At 40.6% G+C, this 22,441-nt stretch overlaps 1 protein-coding gene across 1 annotated transcript; it reads left to right on the top strand.

Moving 5' to 3' along the window:
- The first annotated feature begins 2,036 nt into the window (after positions 1-2,036).
- LOC139417293 (OTU deubiquitinase 3) lies at positions 2,037-8,902 on the top strand. Its single transcript, XM_071166555.1, has 8 exons — positions 2,037-2,175; positions 5,583-5,889; positions 6,157-6,305; positions 6,469-6,581; positions 6,999-7,121; positions 7,240-7,369; positions 7,638-7,828; positions 8,199-8,902. Exons 2-8 carry the CDS (start codon positions 5,681-5,683, stop codon positions 8,355-8,357), a joined length of 1,074 nt encoding a protein of 357 aa, XP_071022656.1. The 5' UTR covers positions 2,037-2,175; positions 5,583-5,680; the 3' UTR covers positions 8,358-8,902.
- Positions 8,903-22,441: the final 13,539 nt, after the last annotated feature.

The raw sequence follows: 22,441 nt of genomic DNA, 5'->3' as shown, positions 1-22,441 counted from the left end.
TCCAACTGCAATCTGTCATAAGGAGGAGAGGACTGGAAATTAGGGCCTGCATTGTGGGGCATCAAAATATAACACATTTTCACTTTATCCTGAGTCATACACTGTAACACACAAATTTCTGACATTAACATGATTCAGAGCTTGTTCGTTTGATGACTGTTGACTGTCATGTACCAACTAAATTTTCATATCTCAGTTGGTAGATATGCAAAGTTGTTTTATAGCACAGAAAGCTTGATCTGAACTTAACCACAACTTTAATAAGTAGGCCTAGCCTACACAATGACCAAAGATATGCAACTGTTGTAAAGATGATTGCCAAGGGGTTGTCTTTCCCTGTTATTGTGCCTCACTCTATCCCCAATTTCTCTACATCAACATTAGCTAAACCATTCTTGCTTAGTGAAAATCAAGTAATTCATATTTATCAACACAGTTGAAGTAGGTTTTTTTTTGTTAGCTGAATGTTTTACGAATGGGTCATTTTCAATAAAATGTCACAAAAAGGTGTAGTGTTCGATTTCTCTGTTGTGAAACAAGGAGACCCATAGCTTTTCTAAAACCATTGACAACTGCGTGCTGTTTTCAAGGGATTGTCAAATACATGTTAACTATTTGGTTGTAATATCATCACCTCCTGAAGAGCATAGTCAGACCTACACATTTCTGATTATTCCATGCAAAACAATTGCACACATTTAGCTCTATCATCAGTTATACAACATCAATTGATCATGTAATTTCAGACATGTAGGGTAGCCTCATGATATCTCTTAATATAGGCCACCATTAATTGGATATTTGAGTGATTTTTAATACAAGTGAACTATACCTGACAACTATGAGTGGTTTAGGTTAATTTCACATCTTTTGTGGGCTCTGCCTATCAAACAGCAGAAGGGCCATTTACAGTGGTACATAGCCGCGGGAAGTAGGGGTGCTGAGGGTGCTGTAGCACCCCCTTAAAATCATAATTTAAAACATATATTAATATAAATATTAATATATATTTTCACAAAAGTAGTGCACTGGGCCTTTACTAGTATCAGCGGACCAATATAGACATCTGCAGGATTCAGTAGTTGGAACTGTACGAGTTGTGGCCCTGTCACTTTCTCTGCTATTGTCATTCTAATAGAATCCAGAAAGAACAAAACCCAATCCTCAAAGGTGCAAAGTGATGGACAAAGACACAAAACATCCACATCAAATTAAATAATTTCTTGATCAAATAACATGGAAAATATTACTATAACATCCTTACAAACCACTTATTGTACATAGGCTGGTAATCTAGGTTTGGTACCTGTAGACCTGAGTACGTTGAGACATCAAGTGGATTGTGATGATATGTGGCTCAGTTAGTAGAGCATGGTGCTTGCAACACTAGGGTTATGGGTTTGATTCCCATGGGAGACCAGTACTAAAATGTAGGCCTTACTACTGTAAATTGCTCTTGATAAGAGCACCTACTAACATGTAAAATAATTTAATAGACCGTTTCAGTTAACACATAGAAATAAGTTTCAATTGCTAAATATTTAAAGGAAGTGGAAAACATATCAAGCAAATATTTTTTATATTCCACAAGTATTATCAGATTAATTGTTTAGTACAAATAATTATCAGACTCAAATTACAAATGCTGGTAAATACTCAAATACATTTAGTAAAAAACATTTTCACAAAAGTAGTTGTTTTAACAGACCAATATAGACATCTTCAGTGCGGGCATTTTCTATTATGCATCATTGATGTTTATACTCATCATGAAAAGCATGCAATTACTTGCAGTATAACTCTGATGATACAGCTAAATGTGCGCAATTGTTTTGCATTGAATAATCGGACATTTGTCGTTGCTGATTATGCTCAATAGGTGACGATATTAAAACCAAATAGTTATAACATGTATTTAACAATCCCTAGAAAACGGCAAGTAGTTTGTCAATGGTTTTAGTGGAGCTGGGGGTCTACTTGCAGCCAGATCAAACGTATTGTGACGTTTTATTGAAAACGACCTGTTGATATGATTTGATGCACTCACACTTCCGTACTCGGAGATGGTGGCGCTGAACAGCAATTGTAAACAAGCTCATGAGTCAGATCTTATTTAGGTAAAAATAACGTAGTACAGGACGTTCGTTGAGTGTCATCGGGTGTTCTCTGTGGAATGTGAGTAACTTGTTACCTTCGTTGTATTCTGATGGCTTGACAGGTATTCACTGTTGTGGTTAACTCGAAATCAGCGAGAACGAGACTGGAGCTAGCCAACTGGCTAACAAACATATCCAGTAGCATTAGCAGCTAACGTTTGCAAACTAGTTACCTAGCTAAAAAGTCGGCTAACCTAGCTTTCTTGCAGTCATATCCAGCTGACATAACAGCGAATGCAATTAGCTATAGCTAGCTACGGTAACGCGTCAATTGGCCAGTCCACTAACGTCAGGCTGAACACATGAAATGTTTAACACCGCTTTTTTTCTGATAACTAGTTCATTACATCCGCCGTGCAGCCCAGTTTCACAATATTACCATATGTCCCAGCTGCTTGAAGTAATCACGAAAAAACGCCTTATTTTGGTGCATTTTTCACCCTACCAGCTTCTATTAGTTCTATTGAACACCGTGGCAGCAGTTCGCCTCCTGAACGTTCTATTCAATTCATTTGCTATGGCCTCGCGCTAGTGTTCCAGTTTAGCCAACGTTCTTTTGCCGTTTTTCAGCCTTGGGTGAATTTAGACTCGTTCTATTGTGCAGCCGTAGGCTCGCTCAAGCTTGTCGACATCAACCCGTCACAGAATTAGGCATTATAATATAATATATACTAATATAATTAGTAGTTTAATAGGATCTCTATGCCCTGTCAGCTGTTGCTGTTGTCCAGGATGCCAGGTCTACCAGCTAGCTAGCATGACAGGTCCTTGATCATGACTCTCAGTTCCATTTCATTGCACATACACTACATGACCAAAAGTATGTGGGCACCTGCTCCTCAAACCTCTCATTCCAATATCATGGGCATTAATATGGAATTGGTCTCCTTTTGATGCTGTAACAGCCTCCACTCTCCTGAGAAGGCTTTCAAATAGATTTGGAACATTGCTGAGGGGACTTGCTTCCATCAGCCACAAGAGCATTAGTGGGGTCAGGCACTGATGTTGGGCGATTAGGCCTGGCTCGCAGTTGGTGTTCCAATTCATCCCAAAGGTGTTCGATGGGGTTGAGGTCAGGGCTCTGTGCATGCCAGTCAAGTGTTTCCTCACAGATCTCGACAAACCTTTTTTGTATGGACCTCGCTTTGTGCACGGGGGCATTGTCATGCGGAAACAGGAAAGGGCCTTCCCCAAACTGATGCCACAAAGTTGAAAGCACAGAATTGTCTAGAATGTCATTGTATGCTGTAGCGTTAAGATTTCCCTTCATTGAAACTGAGGGGCCTAGTCCGAACCATGAAAAACCACTCCAGACCATTATTCCTCCTCCACCACCAAACTTTACAGTTGGCATAATGCCTTGGGCCAGATTTGTCTGTCGAGTAGTTTTTTTAACCGCCCAACGCATCGTTTGCGGAATGGTTTTGGAAGCATAAGGATCTTATCTTTCATATCAGCGAGAAATAATAATAAATCAAATCAAATCAAATTTTATTTGTCACATACACATGGTTAGCAGATGTTAGTGCGAGTGTAGCGAAATGCTTGTGCTTCTAGTTCCGACAATGCAGTAATAACCAACAAGTAATCTAGCTAACAATTCCAAAACTACTACCTTATAGACAGACACAAGTGTAAGGGGATAAAGAATATGTACATAAAGATATAAGAATGAGTGATGGTACAGAGCGGCATAGGCAAGATACAGTAGATGGTATTGAGTGCAGTATATACATATGAGATGAGTATGTAAACAAAGTGGCATAGTTAAAGTGGCTAGTGATACATGTATTACATAAGGATGCAGTAGATGATATAGAGTACAGTATATACATATGAGATGAGTAATGTAGGGAACATTATATTAGGTAGCATTGTTTAAAGTGGCTAGTGATATATTTTACATCATTTCCCATCAATTCCCATTATTAAAGTGGCTGGAGTTGAGTCAGTGTGTTGGCAGCAGCCACTCAATGTTAGTGGTGGCTGTTTAACAGTCTGATGGCCTTGAGATAGAAGCTGTTTTTCAGTCTCTCGGTCCCAGCTTTGATGCACCTGTACTGACCTCGCCTTCTGGATGATAGCGGGGTGAACAGGCAGTGGCTCGGGTGGTTGCTGTCCTTGATGATCTTTATGGCCTTCCTGTGACATCGGGTGGTGTAGGTCTCCTGGAGGGCAGGTAGTTTGCCCCCGGTGATGCGTTGTGCAGACCTCACTACCCTCTGGAGAGCCTTACGGTTGTGGGCGGAGCAGTTGCCGTACCAGGCGGTGATACAGCCCGACAGCATGCTCTCGATTGTGCATCTGTAGAAGTTTGTGAGTGCTTTTGGTGATAAGCCAAATTTCTTCAGCCTCCTGAGGTTGAAGAGGCGCTGCTGCGCCTTCTTCACGATGCTGTCTGTGTGGGTGGACCAATTCAGTTTGTCTGTGATGTGTACGCCGAGGAACTTAAAACTTACTACCCTCTCCACTACTGTTCCATCGATGTGGATAGGGTCCACAATCATGTGTTCCCTCTGCTGTTTCCTGAAGTCCACAATCATCTCCTTAGTTTTGTTGACGTTGAGTGTGAGGTTATTTTCCTGACACCACACTCCGAGGGCCCTCACCTCCTCCCTGTAGGCCGTCTCGTCGTTGTTGGTAATCAAGCCTACCACTGTTGTGTCGTCCGCAAACTTGATGATTGAGTTGGAGGCGTGCGTGGCCACGCAGTCGTGGGTGAACATGGTGTACAGGAGAGGGCTAAATAGATACACCTTTTTACAGGGCTTAGGGTTAACTCAGTGTTCCCACATGACCATATCTCCATGTTACAGCGCTTGTTTAATGAAAAAAGACATGCTAATTAGCTATCTAGTGTGCTCCAAACACTTGTTACTAAGCATAACTCAGTTTATCGCATAACGCAGTTTATCAGAAGTGTAGTTTTGTGGATTGAGGCACCCATAGATGTATGGCTCTGTGCAGAACTGCTACAGTAAGTATATGTGTATATATATATATATTAATTTTAAGGATAGTTTCTCGCTTATGAAATATAAAGGCCATATGTTTCGAAAGCTATATCACAAGCGATGATTGTTGACGTTTCTGAACAATAAAAAACAGCTTTGGGATTGTAGTTCACATGAGCCAGTCGTGGGCGAAGCAGAAGGCTGAAAACAGTTAGGAGAAGGCAGAATGCTGCCTACAGTTTGAGAGCTAGACAGCTACATCATAATTAGCTAACCCATTTGGAATTGCAATTGCCTGCTGTGCCACGTATCAACTGACTGTAACTAGCTAATATTTTTTTGTAGCTGGCTACTATCCCAGTTAGTGTATGTGAAATGTGGAAGTAACTGAGTTGTTACACGTTGTAGCTCATTTTCTAAGTTGCATTCAAACTCTCATCTCTATTCTTTCCCTCCTCTTTCTGAAACACAGGATTCCACCTGTGTGGAAGTAACCCAACTGCATGTGCCAGTGAATGACGGAGAGATCTACTGCATCTGTAAAGATCTGTGTCTGTAGGCCCGGCAGCCATGTCTCGGAAGCAGACAGGAAAGCCAGTGCGTGGGGGAAACAGGAAGTGTGACGCGGAGCGGAAGCGGGATGAGCGGTCCGCGCGCAGGGCAATCGCAAAGGACCGTAAGAACCGCCCCCAGGACAGGGATGATGGAGAGGAGTTCGTCAGCTTCTCCAACCAGCTCCATGCGCTGGGGCTCAAACTGAGAGAGGTGCCTGGAGATGGGTAAGATTCAGAGAGAGAAGGACCACGTTCCAGGCTGACTACATTGCAGACACTTGCCAGACCTCACAACGCAATAGGTATTTAACATATCAGCTAACCACATATCATATGATATAGCATTCTGATGCCAGACTGTAATTGATGATGTGGCATGTAATCATTGGTTGATGCAATGCAAAGTCTGAAATGTAGTCAGCCTGGAATGCCACCAAAGTGCTGTTATAAATGTCTGTTATAACGTTGACTAATACTGTGTCCGTTCTGTAGTAATTGCCTGTTCCGGGCTCTGGGTGACCAGTTGGAGGGACACTCTCGGGGACACCTGCGCCTGCGCCAGGAGACTGTGCAGTACATGATGTCACACCGGCAGGACTTTGAGCCCTTTGTGGAGGATGATGTGCCCTTCACACAGCATTGTAAGGAAATGGCCCAATATGATAGAAACCAAATACTATTTGCATGTGAAAATGTTGTTGGCTGCCCAAGTTTCTGATAGCATGCAAGTCAACCTAAATATTGTCTTTAAAGGTCTTGTCACTAATGTTTTTCTCTGTTGTTATGTTGTTCTCTTCCTCTCAGTGTCAAACCTCTCCCAGCCTGGCACTTTTGCTGGCAATGATGCCATCGTGGCGTTCGCCCGCAGCCAACAGCTTAAAGTGGTCATTCATCAGCTCAACACCCCACTGTGGGAGGTAGTAACCTCAATGACACCCTATTGCCCATATAGTTTACTACTTTTGGCTAGAGATATTAAGCTGTATAAAGGGTATAGCAATGCACAATTGGGTAAGCACTTTATTTGACTTTGTTTGGGATCTCCTTTAAAAACAATCTCATTAAGTAAGCCTATTTTTTTTATTTATTATATTTTTTTTCTGAAAGAACAATAGGAAAGTAAATAAGGGCGTAGTACAAAATAGAAGGGTATATATGAAAAGGTCAGCGAGGAGAGGCATGAATCCCCTGTTGCGAGGTGGTATATATGGTCCTACCACGAGACTACATTCTGGCACACTACTGTTTTTTAAACTGAAGTCCTCTTCTAATGAAACAGAATGTACAAAATACCCCAATTGATAGTTCCTACTCATTATGTTTCCTCAATTCAGATAAATGGCTCTGAGAAGCTGGTTGGCCGAGAGTTACACATTGCCTATCGCTATGGAGACCATTATGACAGTGTAAGACCATTCGGTGACAACTCTGAGAGCCCTGCTCAGCTGCGTATAGAGGTACGAAAACGACCCTTTCAGCTAAAACACACTACTAAATATTTTGACCTTTGGATTAGTCCTATTCTCACAATTTCTTTTACCCCCCCCCCCCCCCACCCCACTCTTGTCCCTTCAGAATCTACATAATTCGAGTGGGCAGCGTGAGTTTGGTGACAGCCAGACAGACAGACGGAAAGCCCCCTCGCCCACCTCCTCAGAGGAGGACAATGTGATCCTAAATTCCCTGAAGAACATGGGCCCGAACTGTGAGTGTCTTCTCCCCCAGTGCATTCTGATTATCAGTGTCTACTAGCTGTTTGGGGTCCTTTTCTAACCCCAACTCCCTATCAAACTTTAATTTGTCTGCAGTCTTAGCCTACCTCTTATAATAAACATTGCTAATAAATACAACTGATGTTTATTGGCTGTTTTGGGGATTTCCATCTTTTAGATGGAGCTACCAACCAAAAACCTCTTGATAATGATCAACAGGAGCATCTGATATATATATGTTTTGTGTGCTATGTCTCTCAGGTGAAGAGGAGAATCTGTTTCAACTGAGTGTCGCCACAATCAACGCTGGGTGGCTGTTGGATTCTGAGCTATCAGCCCAAGTGTGTCACGGCCAGTGTGCCTCGGGATCATGCTCTGCGTGTAGAGAGGCAGCGACAGAATGCAGTGATCACAAACTTCCACCTGATGGAGGCAACCTACACAAATCCAAGGTAAGATGCTCAAATTCTAATTCTTTAAAAATATATATTATTTTGTAATTTAACACATTCTATTCAGACAGTAAGGACATTAGATGGGGAGACAGGCAAGTTGGAGAAACAGTGGGAAAGGTGAACACATGGATTGAACCCTGGTCTCATGTGGGGAGTTGTAATAGTATATGTGACGTGCCGGAGAGTGTTCTCGCTATACGACGGCTCTGCACTCAAATCCCAGTTCTGTATCAGTATTCTGAGTCTGTGCGACTATTTCAATTCAAGTTTCAGATTAAATAGACCTGCATTTCTCAATTTAATTCAGAACGGACATGAAGTCTCCCCCTTTTCATCTTGACCCCCTGATTTTCAACCCCTCTCTCAGGCTTCAAACAAGCAGAGGAAAGAGCAGCAGCACTTGGTGAAGAAAAAGCGACAAGAGGAAAGGCATCGACAGAAGGTTCTTCAGAGCAAAGGAACACCTGACCAAAACCTCTTGGAGCCGGTCACTCTAGTGCCAGCTCTAAATACACTTAGTATATAGACAGAGCATAGCCAAATAAAGCAGCGGTTGACAATGTTTTGCACACAGAATCAATCTCAATCACATTGGATGACTTTCATATACCCTTTAGTTTCTTTGCAAATGTATAGTGTCTGCGATAGGGTGTGTGTGAATGTGTTCAGGGTTGTGGTTGACTATGAGGATATTGGTGTACATAGTTTCCTCTGTAGAGTCAATACAGTGTGTCTCTTTCTATGCTGGTGAATGAGGGATGATGTTGACATTGACCATGCAGTACATCTTGGCCTCTGAGTTTGTTTTGTGTTGAATCTCTCTGATTGCAGCCAAAGAAGAAAGGGAAGAGAGAAACATCATTGTAAACAGAATGAAATGTTTTGTGAACAATACTGAAAAAGTTTAGGTGACTTGTAATGAATTTATATTTTATCTGGTTAATGGCAGTTCCAGTATTATTGATCAGGTTTAAAGAAATGCTTCATTTGGGAGATTTGCTTATGAATGATTGTGAAGCACTCTGTCTTGTATGACATGTAATGTGGCAATAAATGAACATCTTTACAGTATTTGATTTCATTAATATTTTGAAATATCTTATCTTAAATGTATATTTTTTTACTTTTTGATTATGTACAGTATGTCAATGACTGAATCAATAGATATCTTCAATAGCTGATACAAGATAACATATTACATTCTGGTAGGCTGCACTATTATTTTCTGTGATAATTTGGGAAATATTTTGGCCAATGATCTTCTCAAATTACAAGTATGTTTTATAAAACTGATTTATAATTTTTCCATGGATAATGTAGATTGGAGCAGTATCAATGTTCTGGATGTTGACTGACTCCTCCCCTTTACTGTGTACTGTGTCACAATAAGGGTGCATATATGACATCAGTGGTCCAGGCTGCAAGCATAGAACACAGTTTCACTCATAAAATCATTATGACTCAAGGTTAATACACTCTCCAATGATGTTCTGAATCTGCAAGGTGGTGAGTACCTCTTAATGAGAACTGTATTGATTTTAATTTGTAGCATTGGTGATGTGGTTCTGAGAGCAACATGTGTGAGAAGCATAATGGTATTAAACAATTTAGGTTCAGGTGAATATAGGAAGCTAGAGGTCAAGCAACATTTTTTAAAGCAATAGGGAAACTGAATTTTGATTGCCAAGGCAGCAGCTACTCATCCTGGGGTCTGGTAAAATTAAGGCAGTTAAACTATTTTAAAAACATTACAATACATTCATTACAGAATTCACAATGTGTGTGCCCTCAGGTCTATACTCCACTACAACATATCTACAAAACAAAATCCATGTGTGTATAGTGCATATGTTATGTGTGCCTGCATGTGTCTGTGCCTATGTTTGTGTTGCTTCACAGTCCTCACTCTTCCATAAGGTGTATCTTTATCTGTTTTTAAAATCTGATTATACTGCTTGCATCAGTTACCTGATGTGGAATAGAGTTCCATGTAGTCATGGCTGTATGTAGTACTGTGCACCTGCCATAGTCTGTTCTGGACTTGGGGACTGTGAAGGGGCCTCTGGTGGCATGTCTTGTGGGGTATGCATGGGTGTCTGAGCTGTGTGCTAGTTGCTTAAACAGACAGCTTGGTGCTTTCAACATGTCAATACCTCTCATAAATACAAGTAGTGATGAAGTCAATCTCTCCTCTACTTTGAGTCAGGAGAGATTGACATGCATATTATTGTTTGCTCTCTGTGTACCTCCAAGTGCCAGCCGTGCTGCCCCGTTCGGAGCCAATTGCAATGTTCCTAAGTCCCTCGCACCTGACCACACAACTGAACAGTAGTCCACGTGCGACAAAATTAGAGCCTGTAGGACCTGCCTTGTTGATAGCGCTGTTAAGAAGGTAGAGGAGTGCTTTATTAAGGACATACTTCTCCCCATCTTAGCTCCTGTTGTATCCATATTTTTTTACCATGACAGTTTACAGTCCAGGGTTACTCCAAGCAGTTTAGTCACCTCAACTTGCTCAATTGCCACATTATTAACTACAAGATTTAGTTGAGATGTAGGGTTTAGTGAATGATTTGTCCCAAATACACTGCTTTTAGCTTTTGAAATATTTAGGACTAACTTATTCTTTGCCACCCATTCTGAAACTAACTGCAGTTCTTTGTTAAGTATTGTAGTCATTTCAGTTGCTGTAGTAGCTGACGTGTATTGTGTTGAGTCATCCGCATACATAGACACACTGGCTTTACTAGAATTCCTGATTCTACCTGGATTATGTTGTAAAGGCCTCGATTAAAGAACACCCTCTGTGTTCTATTAGACAGGTAACTCTTTATCCACAATATAGCAGGTGGTGTAAAGCCATAACACATTTTTCTAGCAGCAGACCATGATCGATAATGTCAAAAGCAGCACTGAACAAAACAAGTTTCTAATAGTTTGACAGTATTTAATGGACTATATTTCAACAACAGCACCATTTACAAATTACACACAACATTGTGCACATTTTATACGTTTTATTTTGGCATTTTTGAGTAATTGACTCTTAAAAGCTGTAGTCTTGGTATCGTATTTTCAATTGATCAAATATCGAAACAAAATGGCACTGCACACTGTTAGACCTAATTTTCCACTTATTTTTAGTGTTGAAGTATCATCCAAATAGTTGTTTTGGTCAGAGTTCCATTCCTGAAATTTGTTTGGCTGGCTTAATTGCTTGCATGAGCCATTTAGTGGTAGTGGCCTTACTATGTGCTTTAAAACGTCCCCACAATAAACTCTACAGCCATCTCATGTCTTTGCAGGCTATATACCAGGGCTATACACCAGTGTTCCGTCTTTGACCGAGACGCCCACCTACAGAAAGATTGATTATGCCTTGATCATGCCAATAGTGTTATTGTGCAAAATGATATGCAGCAATCATCTGGATATGTGTGCAACATAAATTCAATATTCCTCAGTATTTGAAAAATATTTCCAACATACCCGGACTTGATAATCACCAAGCCTTGGTGTGAAAGGGCAAAATATAATGATCTGATGATCCTATATATCCAGTAAAGCTGTCTGTACCCAGCTCACTGGCACGGGAGACTCTGAGGGTCCGGAATAGGCTATTTAATACAATGTTTCAAGTTCGCTAGCGACAGCTTCTGGCCGGACCCAGTTGATGATTTGATACAATGTTGGACTTCACTAGTGATAGCTCAAGTCAAGACAGAAAGAAATAAAGGGAGGCAGACAGGCAGAGTAGAGAGATAAATGTGATTGAAAGAACAGGCATTTTTATTTGTCGGCTATAGGCCTATTTATTTTTACTTAGTTAACGATGGAAGTCATAGGCCTACTGCTGCAAGTCATAGGCCTACTGCTGCATTGGTCTGTCCTATCTCTGAGTTCTATGTGCTCATTTTGTTAGCTGCCAATGGACCACAGGTCAAGGGCAGGCAGAGGTCAGTAATCCAGAGCGGAGTCCGAATGGTACAGAACAGCAAGCAGGCTCAGGGTCAGGACAGGCAGACGTCAGTAATCCAGGGTGGTGTGACAAGGTACAGAACGGCAGATAGGCTCAGGCAAAATGGTCAAAACCAGGAAAACAGGAACTAGAGCAAGACAGGAGCACAGGAAAAATGCTGGTAGGCTTGACGAAACATAACGAACTGGCAACAGACAGAGAACACATGTATAAATACACTGGGGATAATGGGGAAGATGGTCGACACCTGGATGGGGGTGGAGACGAGCACAAAGACAGGTGGAACAGATCAGGGTGTGACACGCACCTGCTTCTCTGTACCACTTGATTTTCAAGAATGTATAAAGACTGAATACGTAATGACGCCAAGATGTATTATACAACATGTCTATGGCTATAACCATGTAAATACAAGGTGTATAAGTGCCTTTGACTATGTGAACAACATAAAGTTACTTGTTCTTTAACATTGTTCCCAAATAATTTTATGACACATAAGCATGTTCCCAAATAAAGGTAACACTGTGCAAGTACAGTATGTTTTGTAGACAATTGATTTGTAATAAAGGTTATACAAGTAAACACACATACAGTACAACTAATAAAAAAATACACTTTTGCATAAGTAAATGAACATATAAACATGTTCTACACTACTACTTTAGCAATCCAACAACCTATGGGCTCCCGGGTGGCGCAGTGGTCTAAGGCACTGCATCTCAGTGCAAGAGGTGCCACTACTACAGTCCCTGGTTTGAATCCAGGCTGTATCACATGATTGGGAGTCCCATAAGGCAGTGCACAGTTGGCCCAGCTGGGTTTGGCTGGGGTAGGTCGTCATTGTAAATAATAATTTGTTCTTAACTGACTTTCCTAGTTAACTAAAGGTTACATGTAGCTTCTTTGTCATCTAGGCTTTCTGTAATCTTATCCCTGTCCAAGCTAGTGACATCTAGGCCAACTAGAACAATGAGACAGATATTTCACTGGACATATAAATGTGAAGTATCCAGTTGGCATTTCCATTCACTGCCAAATATGGTGATGAAAGGAAGCCCAGTGGGAGATGATAGATTTTGGTTGACATTCTTAAAATTTTCTCATCTATGAAATATTTGACCTCCATACGGTTTTCTGTTTCCAAAAATATAATCTGTAACAACAGAGTGGACAGGGTTTTGTAGACTTGAACCTTTGCCAAAGTCTTAAAAAATGGCATTGTTTAGAAGGAGTGCAAATGTAGTTATTGCACAAGCGCACTTCACAGAGTAGACTTTTCCTAACGGAAATATGCAAATAAATGCTAGAACGCGCCAATAGGATCTCACTAACTCATGCTTGGCTCTGCCCACGTCCTTGCTTGTTCTGCCAACTATTATTAATTTGCTCCCATTGGAAACGACAGACTCTGGTCTATCTTGGGTTAGTTATAAAAATCTTTGCATGCAACAAACTACGACTGAAGTAGCTAGTCCATTTTCTTTAAAAGCACAATTGCGAAAGTTTGCAGAAAAAAACAATATCAGATTTTTCTACAGCCTCCCCGAAAACTTAATAGTCTTTAGAATTTTATGTGGAGATTTTTTGAAGCACTTTTGTGAGTCTGGCCACTACCACTATGTGGCTAATGCAAGCACCTAAGCCTGCCAAATACATATCAGGAATGGAACTCTGACCAAAAAAAACGGTCTGGATGATGCTTCAACACTAAAAGTAAGTTGGCTGGATGTCCTTTGGGTGGTGGACCATTCTTGATACACATGGGAAACTGTTGAGCGTGAAAAACCCAGCAGCGTTGCAGTTCTTGACATACTCAAACCAGTCCACCTGGCACCGACTACCATACTGTGTCCAAAAGCACTTAAATATTTTGGCTTGCCCATGGCACACATACACAATCCACGTCTCAATTCTCTCAAGGGGGGATTTGTACTTCAAAATAGTTTTGTTGAAGTAACTTAAAAAGTTGGGATGAGACAGATTACATTTTTTTGTTGAGCAAAACTAGTTGCATCTGTTTAAAAAAACGATGACATAAACTGGTTTCTGTGAGAATTACAGGAGTGGGGCATTTAACCCCAAGCCACCCTACATTAGGAGGTTGGAGTAAGTTCTCTCAGTTACAAAGGCCCAACTGATTCAATAATTTACCTATTAAAATCCAGGCTTGAAAATCACACAGTGAATTGTTAATTTTAAGAAAAAACTGTTTCTGTTTTTTAGTAGAAACATCCCCATGTGAAGATATTTGTAAGTAAGTATATATGTACAGTATATATTATAGGTACATGTTTTGTATTAGTTGTATTAGTAATTGTAGCAGTAGTTTTTATTAGCTGTAGGCCTATTGGTAGTTGTACAAAAATTACTTTATTATGCTCTTAATGTATGCTTTTTTATATATATATATAATTTAATTGTTACTATTATAAGATAGTAGTTGCCATTATTTTTGTTACTGAGTATTATTTTATTTTTACACTCTTGAAAATGAAATGGTGCATCTCAAGAGATTTTATCCTGCAAAATGTCAAATAAATAACATAAATAAATATTATTAAAGAATTAGATATAATTTATTTATTTCACAATTAAATGTGTTCTATATAATCAACGAAAGGCAGTTTAGTCAGTTTCTCATTAATGATCATGACTGACCTTTTTAAAAAGGTAGCTACAGTGGCTTGCGAAAGTATTCACCCCCTTCGGCATTTTTCCTATTTTGTTGCCTTACAACTTGGAATAAAAATAAAAAAACAGAACATTTGTGCACGCATAACTATTCATCCCCCCCAAAGTCAATACTTTGTAGAGCCACCTTTTGCGGCAATTACAGCTGCAAGTCTCTTGGGTTATGTCTCTATAAGCTTGGCACATCTAGCCACTGGGATTTTTGCCCATTCTTCTAGACAAAACTGCTCCAGCTCCTTCAAATTGGATGGGTTCCACTGGTGTACAGCAATCTTTAAGTCATACCACAGATTCTCAATTGGATTGAGGTCTGGGCTTTGACTAGGCCATTTCAAGACATTTAAATGTTTCCCCTTAAACCACTCAAGTGTTGCTTTAGCAGTATGCTTAAGGTCATTGTCCTGCTGGAAGGTGAACCTCCGTCCCAGTCTCAAATCTCTGGAAGACTGAAACAGGTTTCCCTCAAGAATTTCCCTGTATTTAGCGCCATCCATCATTCCTTAAATTCTGACCAGTTTCCCAGTCCCTGCCGATGAAAAACATCCCCACAGCATGATGCTGCCACCACCATGCTTCACTGTAGATCATCAATTTTATTTTCCATGTTGCATGTTAGCAAGTAGAATTGATGGCAGTGGGAGTTTACTCCCTCGCCTACGGATTCTCAAAAGGAAGCCTGATATGCATCCTCTTTTCATCTGCCTTTTATTCACACAAATGACAGGGATCTGGGCCTGTTCCCAGGAAAGCAGTATATCTTTCTCGTCGGACTCGTTAAAGGAAAAAGCTTCTTCCAGTCCGTGGTGAGTAATACCAGTTCTGATGTCCAGAAGTTATTTTATCATAAGACACGGTAGCAGCAACATTATGTACAAAATAAGTTACAAACAATGCAAAGAAACAAACAAAATAGCACAATTGATTACGGGCATGTAAAACGTCAACCAACCTCTTCGACGCAATCTTACAGGTGACTAGCTCATGAAGCTGGTTCAGAGAATGCCAAGAGTGTGCAAAGCTGTCATCAAGGCAAAGGGTGGCTATTTTAAGAATCTCAAATATAAAATATATTTAGATTTGCTTAACACTTTTTTGGTTACTACATGATTCCATATGTGTTATTTCATAGTTTTGATGTCTTCACTATTAATCTATAATGTAGAAAATAAGAAAAATAAATAAAAACCCTTGAATGAGTAGGTGTTCTAAAACTTTTGACCGGTAGTGTATATTAGAAAATATTTGTCAATTCACCTCTGGAATTTTGAAATGTGCTTTCCGAGTTCTACCAGAAGCTGACAGAACTCAACCAGAAGATGGAGACAGCCATGTTCAAGATTCTCCAACATGGAATAGCAGCAAGGTGTCACACCCTGATCTTTTTTCACCTGTCTTTGTGAATGTCTCCACCCTCCTCCAGGTGTCGCCCATTATCCCCTGTGTATTTATAGCATTTTCCCCTTGCTCCTGTCCTGTCTATAGTGCCTGTTTTCTAGTTCTTGTTTTTTTTAGTTTTGACCTTTCTGCCTGTCCTGATCCTGTCTGCAGGCCTGTACCTTTGCCCCGCTACTCTGGATTACTGACCTCTGCCTGACCTGACTCTGAGCCTGCCTGCCGTCCTTACCTTTGACTGCCCGTGTTCGATTTAATAAACTTTTGTTATTTCGACATTGTCTTCACCTGGGTCTTACCTTCAAACGTGTTAGTACAAACTAGCCATGACTGACCCAGCAAACCCGGGAGGGGGATGAGTGACCACCTTCAACACGGCCAGCGACCACTACGAGTATTTGGTCATGCCATTTGGCCTCATCAACGCCCCTGTTGTGTTACAGGCTCTGGTAAATGATGTTCTCCGCGACATGTTGAACTGGTTCATCTTTGTCTACATTGATGACATCCTCGTCTTCTCCCGCTCCCCCCAAGAACATGTGCTCCTAGTCCGACAGGTTCTTCAACAACTCCTGGAGAACCAGCTGTTTGTTAAGGCAGAGAAGTGCGAGTTCCATCGCTCCACCATCCCCTTTCAGGGGTGCATCATCTCCGCTGGGAGTGTCCAGATGGATCACGGGGAGGGGAGAGTGGTGGTGGACTGGCCCCAGCTTTCGTCCAGGGTGCAGCTGCAACGATTGATGGGGTTTGCCAACTTCTATCGGCGCTTTATCCGGGGTTACAGCACCCTGGCTTCCCCCTTGTCAGCACTCCCCTCTCCCAAGGTTTTGTTCACATGGTCCTCTGCTGCTGAGCGGGCCTAAAACATCGCTTCACCACTGTTCCCATCCTGGTTAAACCTTCCCGTCAGTTCGTAGTAGAGGTTAATGCGTCTGATGCAGGAGTGGGGGCAGTCCTGTCCCTTGTAAAACTGAAGAAGTGAGGAGGAAGGGAAAGGATAACCTAAAGGAGAGTGAGAAAAAAGAGAAGAAGGAGAGGGAGAAAACCTCTGAGTGATAATGAGGGTGATGAGGAGGAGAGACTGGTGTTAAACAACAAAGACAATTCATAGAACAGGAGTTAAAGAACAAACAGCAGATCCTCAAGAAATTGCAGCAGAAGGCAAAAGCAGGGAAGAAAGGGCAAAAAGACAGAACAGGTGATAATGGGAAAGGAGGAGAAAAGGTGTTGGGAGAAACAGAGAATGAGGGATAAAGAGAGGGAGAAAATATAAGATAAGGATAGTGTGGGAAAAGGAGGAGGAAAAGAAGCAAGTGCAGTAGGAGGCAAAAAAGAGAGCTGAGGAGAAAAAAAACGATTGAATGAGAAGAAGGAAGAGGCAGAAGAAAATAAGGAAGCAACAATTAAAAGAAAAAAAGCAGGAGGCGAAAATGGCAAAGAGGGAGAAGAGAAAATTAGAATATTGTGAGGGCCATGAAATAAGACTCATCCTTTGAAAACCTCAATTTCCAACCAATCGCTTCCCCTCGCCAATCAGCAAAGGCGGGGCATACATCTGATTCATGTTCATCCTAATTTCTGCAATCCCTTTTATTATCAACCCTTCCTTAATGAATTACTCCAATCAGCATCCCGATCCTCAATAAATAGTCAAAGGCATTCAGTCCCTGTGTCTTAACTGATGTACAACTCCCAATTTATTGAATATGAACGAACCTAGAACCTTGAATGCATCTAAAAATGTAGATCTAAAACACATCAGTACAACTTCCACAGGGAGGCAGCAGAGACCAGCAGTAAATAGAGCCAGATACTGTGAACAGATCTACCTACACACAGTACCGTATGAACATGGTCAAAGGAATTTGGTAGAATCATTTATATTTCCTCTGCAGACCTACAGTGGGTATCATAAGTATTCATCACCTTTAGATTTTTTAAATGTTGTTGTGTTTCAAAGTGGGATTGAAATAGATGTAATGGTGATCTACTCTATAATGTCAAAGTGAAAATACAATTTTACAAATGTTTACAAATTAAATAACTAAAATCTAGTTGTTGCATAAGTATTCACCCCCTTTGTTTAGGCAAGCGGAAATTAGTTCAGGAGTAAATTTAGGCTTAACAAGTCACATAATAAGTTGCATGGACTCAATAATAGTGTTTAACATTATTTTTGAATGACTACCTCATCCCTGTACCCCCTGCTCAGTTGAGCAGTGAATTTCAAACACAGATTCAACCACAAAGACCAGAGAGGTTTTCCAATGCCTCACAAAGAAGGGCACCTATTGGTAGATGGGTAAAACAAAAGCAGATATTGAATATCCCTTTGAGCATGGTGAAGTTATTAATTACACTTTGGATGCTGTATTAAGACACCCAGTCACTACAAAGATATCATAGCTGTTGGAAGTAGGGGTGCTGCATCACACCCTGATAAATAAATACATTTTAAAAAATCACACAAATAATTAACTAGAAGCCTGTACAGAATAAAATATATTCCAAAACATGCATCATGTTTGCGATAAGGCACTAAAGTGAAACTCTTTTTTTAAAAATATTGCCAAAGAAATTAACTTTATGTCCTGAAAACAAAGCGTTGTGTTTGGGACAAATCCAGCACAATTATTGGCGAGGAAACTCAATTATTGTAATTGTGTTGGTGGTTCAGTGGTAAAGTTGTTGCCTACAACGTGGGAGACTGAGATTCGTATCTCTGCCTTGGCACCGATAGACAAAAATGATTTTAGATTGTAATTCAACCATTTGTATGTTTTCCCTGGAAAAATACGGTCGCTAGTGAACTTTTTACAAGGTTGTTTAGGTTGAATTGAGAGAATAATGGCGAGGCAATTTCGATGTAATATGTTGTGTTGCCCAAAATGATCTGCTGGAATAATATATTGAGACGGGAGTCGTATTTAAATAAATGTATCATAGAAGAGAAAGTTACCTAAACCGGATGAATTCTAAGGAATAACAGAGAGATACGATAAAGTTTAGTGCCATCAGGATGTTATATTTTTTATGAATCGACTGACATACGATATACATTTAGCAAAGAACATGGTACGTTTAGATTTTGGGGTATAGAAAGTTGGGAAGTTCGGTTGGTTTTACTTTTTCGATAGAATTTAAAGCAGAACTTTTTCTGCTTTTATTTTCTGAGTTTTAATTAGACAAGTGAATTATTATTTTTTTAAGATAAAGGGTTCTTTAATATGTATAATATGGCGTGGAACACGAATGTAAAGGAGCGGTGTAACCTTTGACCAGTTTTCATGGCTCTCCCAGTTGGTCTGATCAGCCACAGGGGGGAGCCATTTGAATAATGAATTTGTGGTCATGAGTGATACTCGTTTTTAAGGTAAATTAATTATAATGGAGTTTATAGTACTGCAACGGGAACAGAAATCATATTAATCATCGATAATAAATGGGGGAGGATGGTCCTTTGAGGTTTGGACAGGACACCGTTTTAACCCAATAGGGCAGGAAAATACATGATAGAAAAGGCGATTTTATAAGCATTAAAATTATTTATGAAAATAAATAAGTTGCAGTTCTTAGGAATGGTAAATTACGGTAGATAAGGTATCTCAAACAATGCAACATATATTAAATTATTGATGTGACTGATTTTTAAGGTTAACCTATGTTATTTTTATATAGAGAGATTTCATTAACACAGGAAAGAGATAAGATATGGTTAGCATTCGTTTTGGCTTTATTTAACCATTAGAATATTTGTATTTAAATAGTATTAAAGTTTGACAGGGATATATGACATCTGTGGTGATTCAGGATTATGGATAGGATTGAGAACCTTAATTAACCTATATAAGGACTTTAGAAATTGACACCATAGACATGTTTTTCTAAAAAAATCCATGAGTTTAGATAAAGCCAAACAGTGAGACATTTAGTTACGTAAAATTTGGAAGCAACACATAGTTGTTACAGAGCAGAGAGGAAATGAACACAGATACCTCTTAAAGTAAATAAGACACTTGACAGAGAATTGGTACAGGATAGATATGAATGGACGCCAAAGGGAGAATTGGACATACATGAAAATGTCAGAACATAAGGATAATTTACTAATCTTACCTAAGTCATTATTTAGAGTAGATAAGGTAGATACAACACATATACAACACATTTTCCAAAAAGTAGTAGCATTAGTCACGTAAACACAGAAATAAACAAATGGCACATTGGATTCAGGTATCAAAAGGGGGATGGGTAAGTTGGGGTCTAGGATAGGACACTTTGTGGCCTATTGGATAATAAACTAATAATATTTTTTAGCTAACAAGTAGGCATAGAAGTTAAAGATATAATCAGATAGAACGTATGAGAAACTGTTTGTTAACCAAACCTGTATGTCCAAGATTTATGCACTACAGGTGAACTACAGGATAAGGTGATTCACTCAATCCAGTCCCAGAGGAGAATAGACAGGAAGCAGCACAGTGGGTGGGGCCATACCAAGTACTCCTGGTGACTGCCTACGCGAGGAGGATAGCTGGGTGCATATCACACATTGTAAGAGAGTAGGACACACTGACACTGACGAACAATCATAGGGGTAGGAGCAGAACCGTAATCAACAGGATACGGGGGTTACACTCCTACTGAAGACTTCCCTTTTACCCGACCTTTCCCTGCTGTGAGCGTTCATAGAAGTGAAAGTGTGTCTTGGCCTCTTGCTGCTGATATGTTTTCAGGGAAAAGGGTGGGGCTTCACCGGATTGCTGTCTTATCGTGGGAGCCATATTCCTGACACACCACGTCCCACCTGAGTATGCGGAGAGTGGTAATTTGACCCATGGTTTAGACGATGAGGATTTTGTTACAAACAAGCATAAGAGATCCCTAGATCTGGGTAGACAGGAAGTTAGAGTAGAGGTTGGGAAGGATGTCTCAATGGAGTTTTATGTAGACAAAATGGGGTCTCTAACTACATGGCAGTCTACTACTCTGAGCCATTATGGTATATATCGGTGCAGGTCCCCATGTTGGTCGTGGACACAGGTCATAGCTCATACGGAGAGAAAGGACTATATGAATTCACTCACCCAGTATGGAAGGAGGTGGAGTATAGTGAAGGTGAGAGTTTTTGACTGTAATCTGGAGATACGCCTTATCCTTAAAAAAGTAATGAAAGAGGATCTAGGGTTATGGTATGTTGGATTTGACCAGTTTTCAGTCGACACCCTAGTACGGTTCCGGGTAGAGGAGGTTAGGCCAGGTGGTAACTCTATCGTCAGCAGGAATACAAGCAGAGCATCTGACACAACAGACACTGACAGCAGAGTAGTCCAGAGCCAAGGGCCGGTGAAGATAGTGAAGACGAAAGATCTGAAGGAAGTGATTGAGGTAGAAACTGGTTATGGGGATTCTAACCTTTGGATCCACTATACAGCCAGATCAGTAGCTAAAGAAGAATGTTATGCCTGCGCCACAGCCAAACCTCAGCTGACTGCCATCCCCTTTCCATTTGATGGAATTAATTCACCCAGGGGAATGGCCTGTATGGTAAAGCTGTTCTTGAAGGCCGGAGAAGCCAGACGATGACAGTTGCATTGATCTGCATTATTTTAGGTTTCCCTTCCCTTCGATGTGTCCATCGCATCCAGGCTTCCCCCTTTCATAGTTACAGGAGGACATTATTAATGTATGGCTCGCTACATCACAAACGGATGGGACATAGGGGAAGTAAGAACATGCAATAGGACAGAGAATGTTACAGCTGACAAGACAATGAGGGACCTGACTGGGTCTGAGGACTTTAGTAAGATAAAAGGCCTAGAACGGATGTCTGGTGGTTTGTGGAGGTGTGAGACTGGGGCCTAACCTGCCTACCGATTGGACCGGTAGTTGTGCAACTAGTGCAGTTAGGCATGCCTTTCCCCTTATCAAACACAAAGACCTAGAGCCAGGTAGAAGAGAGAGAGAGAGTGCTCCGTCTGGATCTTTTAACAATAGAATTTACATAGGATAGTATTGGATATGTTTGTTGTCTGGAAAGGGTGAGAGTGGGTGGAGGTGGTTTGTTCCCCGATGGCACAGCTCCGGACGAATCAGTGACCAAAGCCTTAGCTGGTTTGACCACCCTGGCTCACGAGTTGGCAGAAAACTCTGGGGTGGATACTTCTCTGACTAATTGGTTTGATAGTATGTTTGGAAAATGGAACAATTTTATGATCACTGTGTTATGGGCTACCTTCACCTGTGTGACTGTTTTAGTTTTGTGTAGCTATTGTCTAATTCCCTGTGTATGAGGTCTCATTTCCAGGACTCTGGAGAAATCAATGAGAAAACAGATGGTGCGGTACGGACTGATTCCAAGATCTGACCAGTGGAATGATGAATACATGCCTCAAACCTAAATAGATGAATGAATCCGGATTCTTCATATGCGAGGAACATAAGTCTTGATTAGACCATTTTGATATTTAGAGATGTTAGGTTGTATCTTGTTTCGATGAAGATTGTAACGAAAATCCTGATAAGAAGAGTTATGATTCTGATGTAGG

This window comes from Oncorhynchus clarkii, chromosome 9 (genome assembly GCF_045791955.1).
Source record: "Oncorhynchus clarkii lewisi isolate Uvic-CL-2024 chromosome 9, UVic_Ocla_1.0, whole genome shotgun sequence".
NCBI classification, from domain to species: domain Eukaryota; kingdom Metazoa; phylum Chordata; class Actinopteri; order Salmoniformes; family Salmonidae; genus Oncorhynchus; species Oncorhynchus clarkii.
Note: the sequence above shows the minus strand (reverse complement) of the source record. Positions and strands in the feature narration are given on the sequence as shown.